This window comes from Mastacembelus armatus, chromosome 9 (assembly GCF_900324485.2).
Source record: "Mastacembelus armatus chromosome 9, fMasArm1.2, whole genome shotgun sequence".
Lineage (NCBI taxonomy): Eukaryota > Metazoa > Chordata > Actinopteri > Synbranchiformes > Mastacembelidae > Mastacembelus > Mastacembelus armatus.
The window spans coordinates 6,072,573-6,082,741 of NC_046641.1; the positions used below are offsets into that span (position 1 = coordinate 6,072,573).

The following is a 10,169-nucleotide window of genomic DNA, read 5'->3' on the forward strand; positions in this document are numbered from 1 at the left end:
TTTGCGGGAAAAATATTTGTACAGGTTGTGTAAATGGTTGTGTATAACTGTTGCTGTTTAACAGTATCTTTGAGTTCAACTGTAAATGACATCTGAATTTTTCCTTACATGCCCCCTTTATTCTCCTTTGTTTTTTTGTTGTTTTTTTTTAAATAAATGTCCCATTAACAGCTGCTTCTTGTTTAGTTTATTTAAAAATGTCAGCCTGAGCATTGCTGTAGACACTTTCACCCTGCACATGGTTTATGTGGCTTGAAGTGTGAAGCTGGTGTAACATGACAGGACGCAAAGATCAAAGATCAGTTCTGCACCAGCGCCTAACTACAAACAGACAGCACATGGTGAGTGTCCAGGCGCAGCTGCTGGCTAAATGTTACCCAGAAATCAATTGGCATCTGGAAGAGGAGCGGCAGCTTCTGATGGATGTGCCAGATCGATTGGTGCTGAGATTTTAATGCTGAGAGCCAGAGGGGCTTCACTGCAATGGCGTCCGCAAACTAGTTTATTAACTTCAACCTGCAGCACATGTGTTACAGGTTGTCCTGCCTCGTACACACATGACCAACGACCACAGTGCAGCCCCTCACCCTCACTGCATTTAAAGCTGTAAACCCATTTTAAATGATTCACTGTTTTCTGAACTCATTTGTATCCGTACAGTTTACCGTTAGTGCAGTTTGTGGTGTTTTTGTACACATGTAGCGAGCTGTCCTACGGGAGTTTGTGTGAATAATTTATTTAATTTATAACAAAAACAAAAACACAGCCATGAAACGCTACGACGGTGTCGCGTGAAATCAACGTCATCACGCTGAGCTGACGCCGCCTGCAGCTCCGCCCTGGAGAGGAAATTTGGATGTTGTAGGACTCAGTGGTGAGGGACGCATTTCACCCACAGAGTGGGTGTTGGGGTGAGGCTGGCACCCCGGGGCTCCTTTCACATCGTCTTGTGGCTGTGTGGGTTAGCGGGCTATGTGACATGCTCGGTCGCAGAGATGCAGTGGAAAACTTTGTCTGTCGTTATGTTTCTCGTCAACACTTGTGCAACCTCAGGTGCATATCTTATCACAGTTGATGTAGGGAAGCCAACTGGACGACTTAGTCACTTCTGGAGGAGCACTGGATTCTGGCAAGTAAAATACAAGCAGTTTTCTACAAAAACACATGAACGGGCAGCACGCAGAAAGTTAAGATATTATTGGAAAAGAAAAATTAACCTGTTTTAATTTTCCACCGAAACTAACAGAAGGACTTTGTGATTAATTACAGATATTAAGTAATGTTTCATCATGTACACAGCTTTAACAAATCGAAGACATTTTTAAAATGTCAGTTTTTTTCAATGGAGGCTGGTTTAGTTTTTTTCAGGAGACAACAATATGCAGTCCAGGCTAAATGTGGCATAAGTCAGTTTAAAGTCAGTGAACCAGCTGAAATATCAGACATACTGTAAATATAAAAATGCATTTTATCACCACAGAGTTAAACAGGAATATTTTCCTTATGTCCAGCCCCCCACTCCCTCACACCCAGGCCCACCAGTTTGACCTGAGCGTGGACCAGCAGCTGAACCTGGCCTACGTCGGCTCAGTCCCTCATGGGGGGATCCAGCAGGTCAGGATACACTGGATGTTGGAGCTGGTCAGTGCACAGTAAGTGATGTAGCTGGTGGAGAGCTCTCCACAGGCAATCAGCAGCAAGTCTTCATGTGAAGAAGGTGCGATGTTTAGGACAATTTAAGACTTAAGTCAAGATTTTGGAGTATTTCTTACAGGAAATTACAGCTGGCTAATTTTGTTGTTGTAGAGATATTGGAGGACAACCCCAGTACAACTTCACTCATCTTGACCAGCTTATAGGACTCTTATGGGTTAATGGACTCCAACCAGGTACTGTACAGTCACCCATTATAGTCATCTTCTATCCAATGGAATCACACACTAGTCTTCAGGGTCTCATCTGCTTCCAGTTTGGTGCTTACTGGATAAAAAGTTAATTTTCCCAAATGTTTTTACCACCAATCTAAATCAGAGGACTCAAACTGCAGTGAAATCATATGTTTTATATCATATCGGCTGTGATGTTTCTTATCTCTGTTTCACATCCTGTAAAGTATCGGAAGTGTCTGAAAGTATTTCCTGTATTTCTGGTTTTCAGGTTTTGAACTGATGGGCAGCGTCTCTAACTATTTCACTGATTTTGAGGACAAATCACAAGTAGTCAAGTGGAGAAATCTGGTTTATGTCATAGCCAAGAGGTACATCGGTAAGTAAGTTCAGGATACCATTGCATTGTCCTTATTGTATGTAGTGAATTACATACTGTGCACTACATAATGTGTCATCAATCATAGTTAAAGAAATACAAAATGTGTCAGTGAGACGCAGGCAGAGTTTAAAAATGATTCTTGCCATTTGCTAAGATTTGAATTGAATAGTTTTTAAACAGGTTTCTGTCAAGACCATTCAGGATCATCCTCAGTAAACCTGTAAACAATTGCTTCCTTGTGTAATTTTACTCAAGCTTGTTATTTCATCCTGTAGATTAAAGCAAACTTTAAAACCTAATCAGCTGTTACACACCGTGGTTACCGTCATGTTTTGCTCCAGTCATCATCTGCTTAAATTACAGACAAGTACGGCCTGGGACGTGTTTCTCAGTGGAACTTTGAAACGTGGAACGAGCCCAACAACCACGACTTTGATAATGTCACCATGTCAATTCAAGGTAAACCTATGATGCATTCAGATGACATTTTTAATGTCATGTCAGGTGTTTTTAATGGAAAGCTTTGCCAAATTTAGTCAGCGGTACAAGAATTTATTCCAGTGAATTTTGTTATGAGTTGCTGTAAGGTCTAGTAAGTTGGTAAAACACATCAGTAACAGCAGCTTTGTTGGCTATTACCACCAACTAGGAAAGCTGAGTTCTTTTGAGGATTTCTTAAATATTAAATTCTCAGTTCGTACACATTTATTATTTACATGCTGTGGTTCTTTTTTAGGGTTTTTAAACTACTATGACGCCTGTTCAGAGGGTCTGCGTGCTGCCAGTACCCTCCTCAGGTTTGGAGGTCCAGGAGACTCTTGCCATTCTCCCCCACACTCCCCATACTGCTGGGCCCTGCTGCAGCACTGCTACAACGGCACCAACTACTTCACTGGAGAGACTGGAGTCAGGATCGACTACATCGCCCTGCACAAGAAGGTGAGCCTCTCTGGGCTTAAAGCATATCTGGAAGAAATAGAAAATAAATACAGAATGTTAGATTTGTGCCTGTTGACTGAAATACTTTCAGCTGCCAACCCGCCTAAAAAAAATGATACAGATACTAAAAAGAAACTTGTTGTTTAAATTGCTATTAAAATGGTCAAACATTAAGATTCTACTGATTCATACTGATCTTGCCCAGAAACACCTAAAACATTATGGTTAAGGTTGTTTCATTGCTGTTTCCAGCCTAAACACAAGGATCTTACACACCAAATCCTATTAGTACTGAGTGATGTAATACTGTATTCATTCACTAGCTTAATTAATTGTGACGTTGCTGTATTAGAATCACTTTTTGGAAAGCCTAATTTAGCCTGCTCTTTTTAGGGAGGAGGATACTCGTTGCCCATATTGCAGCAGGAGGTCCAGACATTGGGGGAGATCCAGGAGCGTTTCCCCCGGTTCCGCAGCCTCCCTGTTTACAACGACGAGGCTGATCCTCTGGTGGGCTGGTCCAGGCCGCAGGAGTGGAGGGCTGATGTGACCTATGCTGCTATGGTGGCTAAGGTACAGTGAGAAGAGCAACATGAATAATACCCACATAGTAGCTGACATCCCATTTGAACGGTGACATTTGTATTATATTTAATATATTTATGACCAAACCTGGCCTTTCTTCAACAGATAATAAACCAGCACCAGGATCTGCTGATTGCAGACCCGAACAGCACCATCAACTTCACCCTGCTGAGCAATGACAATGCCTTTCTCAGCTACCACCCACACCCCTTCACCCAGCGCACACTGACCGCCCGTTTCCAGGTCAACAACACCCAGCCACCTCATGTCCAGCTGATCAGGAAGCCTGTCCTCACTGTCATGGGCCTGCTGGTTTTGTTAGGTGACACTTTTACTGTAGAGGGGGTCGGACTTCAGGTTTTTTTTTTTTGGGGGGGCTAAGTGGAAATGTATGATTGAGCTGATGTAATTCATATGGGTACATCTTTTAAAATTTCTCTTGTACAAGCAGAGATCATTTTCCTCAGTCATATTGTAATGTTGCTGTTGCCTTTCCCGTGTATTATTTCACTTTAGGCGAGACCCAGGTCCTGGATCAGGTTTTCAGCCCCGCAGCAACCAACAGCAGCACAGTGGGCGTTCTTGCCAGCATCCACAAGCCTGTTGTACCAGGCGGGTCAGACAGCTGGCAGGCAGCAGTGCTGGTCTACAACAGTGAAGACAACAGCACTTCCACAAAAACTGATGATGTCACTGTGTCCCTGACAGGACTGGCTGCTCAAAAGGGTTGAGTTAACAAAATACTGTTAGGTTTAATGCTAGATCAAAATACTGTCGCATATCTGAAATCCTAACCTCTATTTCCACTAGAGAGTGGTTTATTTCAGTCCTGCCTGCTCTGTTACCTGTATCCAGGTGTTGTGTATGTCACATATTACATGGACAATAACGTAACCAACCCTCACCAGTTGTGGCGGGACATGGGCAGCCCTGACTACCCCACAGCAGAACAGTTCAGACGCCTCAGGAGTGTGCAGGTAAAATATACACATTTAGATACAAAAATCTACATGAATGATTAAACCACCTGTGCTACCAGCCGAAACCACAACTGGTTTGTCTGATCTATCTGGAACTTTCCTTTCCCTTCACTGTGTCAGGACCCTCATGTTAATGGACCCTGGGACGTTCCTGCGGGGGACACGCTCACTCTAAAAGCCAAACTGTCTGTGCCTTCTGTGCTTCTTATCCATGTTTGTGCCCAGCCCAAAGCTGTGCCAGGCCAGGTCTGTGTCACCACACAAAGCATAATGATCCACCTTGAGTCTATTCAGCCTGCGAAACACTTCCATTATTATTATATGGTATTATATTTAACTTAATAATGATATATTTATGTCTAGACCTCTTTAAGCAACTCTATATTTTACATTCTCTTTGACAAATGACCAGGTCAATGGATTGCATTTCATCAGGATCACCAATGGCCAAGTCCTGATTGTCTGGTCTGATCACTGTGTTGACACCAAGTAAGTGCATGTGATTATTTCTTTTTGCATTTTGTTACTACATGAAATTAAGTCATGAAAGGAGGTATCAATTTATTAGCTTGAATTGTTTGTTATCCAGAATATATTGAATGCAGCACTAAACACCTGTATCAGGATGTTGAAATGTATATGTAGTATGCATGAAAGTACATTTTCATTTACTTTTCTTTGCATTTGCAGATGTATCAAAACATACGAAGTTGAATTCTCCACAGACCATGAAAATTTCAGCAGGATTAATACACAGGACACCATTTTTACTTCTTATGTCTATTCACCTGGTAAGAGTGTGGTAAATTCCTTAAAAACTTGAATAGTGAGTGATGGTCGTGAACAGCAAAACAGAATTTTCATAATATATTTTGCCATTGTGACATCCAGCCAGAGAAGTTATGACATGTCACATTGTGTTCTGCAGTGGACAAGGATGTGGGCGGTGTGTATAGAGTTCGAGCTGTGGACTACTGGGGAAGGTCTGGGCCCTACTCACTGCCTGAGAGGTATTCTGAGGAGCACTAGACCATCAACGTCAAGACTGCCAGCTTTTATATTCTTGTTTTAAATTTTGCCTAACCATGTAACTCTTATTTAAGATTGTTATTTACAGCACTGACTGAATGCACATTTTGTCCTTCAGCTTTGCATATTTTCTGCACGGTTGCACAATATGGAATAATCAAAGGAGATTATGATTGAGACTGGCAGTGAGATCAACTGATAACATGGTTACACAATCAGACCAACAGATGGATGGATGCATACAATACAATAATGGATACATGAATAATCTTGTGAGCTGTAATTCTTACATTTATTAAGTACAATGTTTATATTTGAAATGTGTCATTTAAGACAAGGACAACAAGTTTCTTTATAAAATTTATTGTCACAGACACAGAATTTCACAGCGCAGATGTTACCCATCACTATGACAAAACTGTGCAGTTGGTTATATTATCACATTCATTCAGCCAGGACCAGTTTTCATTGGATTTGGATTGGAAATACATTTTCATTCTGGCATATTTTTTACCATTATCAGTGTTACAAATAAATTTTACATTGGGTGTTGAATTGGATTTATCTAATAAGTCTCATCTGTAACATTGAAATACCAAATCATAAGCATCAAAATATAATTTTCCTCTTTGTGTCTTCATGTTGGGTGAGATGTTCAGTCCGGTGCAGCGCAGGCTCAGCCTCAGCAAGCTCCTGTTACAAATAGAAAAGTGTTAGATTAGTTTAAATGTGACACAGAGCTTAAAACACTTACTTTATAGATGACTAAAATGTAAACTAGTATGTAAAAATCTAGAGATTTAGTTTATACAAAATATTAAAAAACATCCCTATTTTAAGAACAGACATTCTTTAAAAAGCCAGTGAGTACAGGATTGGCATAGACACATGTAAGCGTTTCCTTGTAATCTTACACATTTGGCCTCTTAGCAGTTTTTTGGCATTAGAGCATCATCAAATACCATCAAATGCAAGTCACCCATGGGCACTGTTTCACAGTTTGTGTGAGAATGTGAAAAACTGAGTACACACCAGACTGTAGCACAGGCTGGAACTGCCCACCCATGCAGATTTCCTCCTGTTTTTGGCGAACGACTCTCTGGATGGTGGGGGGGAGGCCACGGGGGTTGCGGGAGAAAACCAGAGCATAACCGTCTTCGCAGCTTCCATCCTCCTTCAGGGTACGACAGGCATAGGTGATGGCGTAGTTGTCATAGTCTGTGTCAATGACCCAGTAGTTGTCACCTGCAAGAGCAGACGACAAAACATTAGTCCCAATTGTGTGACTGAGTCAGGTGAAGAAGGAGAGTGTGTGAATACAGCTGAGAAGACTTACCACCACTGGACAGGTAGCTGGCCAGTCCCTGGTAGTTCATGAACATCTTGCCGGGGGTGCTGGGGTCGGGCACTGAGTACTGAGCAGCCATGTCAGCGCACACAACCCAGAATCTAGAAGTCAAGTAAACAAATTTAAAAAAAAAAAAAAAAAAAAAAGTCACATTTGCAAGTAGGAATGGAAACATTGTCATTTAAACACCACATACAGACTACTACTAAGTAGAGTTTTAAAAATGACCCCCACCCAAAAAGAGTGACTCTCCCCTTGGAGGAGGCCACCATGGCTCCATCGTCTCCAACAGTGTATTCAGCAGAGATGTTGTCCTGCAGGAACAAACCCTCAGGATCTTTCTTCTGCAGTGCATACCATTTTCCTGCATACTGCGGGTAAGAAACAACCATGAAGAACATACTGATTGTATTACACACCAGTAAATTTCACTGTAGGTGGATGACTCCCTGGTTTAAATGGGGGATGTTGATCATTCTTTTTAAGTTTCTAATAGTCATCCTGACAATGCATTTATGAAAGGCACATTTCTCTACTCACTCTTTTAGCATCAAAGTCCTCTTTGACTGTGAAGCTTTCCACCACACAGGAGGCCAGGCTCTGCTCCACGCAGACCAGGACCAGCAACACCAGGGCAAAGATTTGGAGGTTCATTCTGGGACCAAAGACGAGTCTGTTCATTTACTTTTCTACTTGTTTAAAGAGGCTATACAGCTTCACCAGAATGTCAATAAAAATGACTCAGCTGGTCCCCATAAAGCAGCATCTGCTTACCTGAAGTGTAGAGTGAAGCCACAGGACGTTTTCAGTGCAGAGCTGTTGTAGTGTCTGAGCTGAGGTGAGAAGACGGTGCGTTAGCTTTTTATACCTATAGCACGGACAGACTCGCTGATTATATTCACCGCTTCAACCTAAATGTAGACTTTAAATCTACGGCTAATCCAGTTAACGAAATCCCCCACTGTAAGCTGATGAACCCATCGCATTCAGCAGAGGCTTTTATGTAATTGCAGGACTATGTAATGGGATACATAATAGCAGATGTCCATGATGAAGGAGGTAGCCTGAGCCTACAGTCACACAACCATTTTAAAGGTGTTCACATAAGCAAAGCATTTTGGGCATATGGTACAGATGATATGATTTTGAGATTTGTCTGTACATCAATTATGCCTGACACAAGTCGTCATCTTTCAGCCTGTGTAGATCATGACTAGCCAATGAAAGTTTTGAATTGATGAATGAAAGACAAAAATATTTTTTTCATGCAAAAGTGTAAGAGAACTACATTGTAAGCTTTGTAAGGTCTTAAGGATAGCTGGAGAAAGGGAAAGGGAGCATTCTCACTTTGAAACTGATATGGAAATTTTAATTCATTTATTTTACATTTTGAATTGTAAAACAGTCTAGACAGTATCACTGAGTAACAAACCCCCTGTCCTGCTATATCAGCAGTGACTCAGATGTTCCCATCTGCTGTCACTTCCTCAGTTAAGTAACCTATTATTATCTTGTCTGTAAATACTGACAGAGCTTCAACCTGTAATCCCAAGAAAAATCTGTCATATAAGAAACAACTGTGGCATGTTAAAGGATGCTTTCACCATTTCCACATCAGCGAGTGGTGCAACAATACTAAAGTGTGGCTGCACTGTTTCAGAAGTGTAAAGGTTATGTATGACTTTCCAAAAGGCCAACTTTAAGACATTTGGCTGGGTTTATTAATCAGATGTTTATTTGTTGAACACAGTCCATTGTGTTGTGCTTTTAAAAACATGTATAGCTGTTTTCATGCTCTCCTTTTGCTATTATTTTAACTCTATTTTTGTGTTAATATCATTTCAATTCTTGTTTGCTTTCAACATTTTTAGTTACTGTTTTACTCACCTGTGTTGTTAAACAGTCATCTGTGTCGTGGTGCACATAAAAAGGATATCACTCCTATAATGTTCTGGTTTCCCTCCCTAGTGCTGAGGAGAGATTTTTAATAACTACAGTAAGTGAACACTAAGTAAAAATAAGTAGCATGTCAGTAGGTCTAGCTGTGGTGGTCTAAGCTTTTAGCTGGCACTGGTATTGTCCTAACAATGATCCTGAGGGAATTGGCAAAGGCCTCTGTTCAGTGTTCTGAGAACTATCAATTCCATGTCTTTATTCTGAAAACAAAATCCAGCTGTAGAAACAGACTTGCTTATTTGAATGTGAGTTCAGGTTGAACATGCTTGGGCTGAAAATGTGGAGATTCTAATGAGCATCCTTCACTGTTTGTGTACATTTTATAACCCAATTCACTGTTAATGAAATTAACAGCCACAAGAAGAACAGTAACGGGAAATGACACTCGTGTTATGACTGTATCTTATGTTTTTCATCAGATACACTAACATTTGTAATATAAAAGGTAACAGTAACATAAAAATATTGATACATTATCATTGCATATGCATATGATACTTATGCACCTGCTTTGAAAAAAAAGTTGATACAATAAGGTCTGTCACACACACAAGGGTGCTGACAAGAAACAAAAATCATCCAAGCACAATAAGACGTGTTATTTGCATTTTCCCATTACAACAAAGGAAAAACTTGCATTGTATGTAACTAGATTTTAAATTGTAAAATTTTTATCACTGTAATCTTAGAACTGCCTCATCTGTGCTGTAACATTTGCTAGAACACAGATTACACCAAAATGCCCCACACTGGTAATCAAAGACAAAGACTGCACATGTTGTGAACTTCTATATTGATACAGCTTCAATACAAACATGAACATAATTTATGAGTGCGCTTGGATTTGCAGAATGACAGAGCTGAGTTTAAGAGCCTTATTTCATACAATGCAATTAACATTAAATTACTAAATCTGGCAAGTTTTTTTATTATTCAAGATAACAGCAAACACATCCACAACATGGGAGTGTCACTGGTCGTAACACAACTTAGCCATCGTTACTCCAGAAAAAGGAGGGAGAGGTTTGGAAACTGGATGTCCTTGTACAGGACTGGTTGCTTTA

General features: G+C 40.7%; 2 protein-coding genes across 4 annotated transcripts; one reads left to right on the forward strand and one right to left on the reverse strand.

Annotated features, from left to right (window-relative positions):
* The first annotated feature begins 864 nt into the window (after positions 1–864).
* idua (alpha-L-iduronidase) lies at positions 865–6,359 on the forward strand. The gene is made up of 14 exons (XM_026321982.1): positions 865–1,129; positions 1,512–1,652; positions 1,807–1,889; positions 2,158–2,265; positions 2,632–2,727; positions 3,005–3,207; positions 3,601–3,780; positions 3,898–4,114; positions 4,309–4,518; positions 4,648–4,769; positions 4,893–5,018; positions 5,185–5,261; positions 5,463–5,563; positions 5,701–6,359. Exons 1-14 carry the CDS (start codon positions 996–998, stop codon positions 5,799–5,801), a joined length of 1,899 nt encoding a protein of 632 aa, XP_026177767.1. The 5' UTR covers positions 865–995; the 3' UTR covers positions 5,802–6,359.
* A 69-nt stretch (positions 6,360–6,428) lies between these two features.
* LOC113139037 (purpurin-like) lies at positions 6,429–8,267 on the reverse strand. 3 transcript variants are annotated; one of them, XM_026321985.1, is made up of 5 exons: positions 7,690–8,267; positions 7,384–7,520; positions 7,138–7,250; positions 6,834–7,046; positions 6,429–6,494 (listed from the first exon to the last, which is right to left on the reverse strand). In XM_026321985.1, the coding sequence occupies exons 1-5, from the start codon at positions 7,828–7,830 to the stop codon at positions 6,484–6,486; spliced, it is 615 nt and encodes a 204-aa protein (XP_026177770.1). In that variant the 5' UTR covers positions 7,831–8,267; the 3' UTR covers positions 6,429–6,483. The 3 variants fall into 3 exon arrangements, with proteins under 3 accessions (XP_026177770.1, XP_026177769.1, XP_026177768.1); XM_026321984.1 differs by lacking the exon at positions 6,429–6,494 and having other exon boundaries at positions 6,582–7,046; positions 7,690–7,804; positions 7,924–8,267; XM_026321983.1 differs by lacking the exon at positions 6,429–6,494 and having other exon boundaries at positions 6,582–7,046.
* Positions 8,268–10,169: the final 1,902 nt, after the last annotated feature.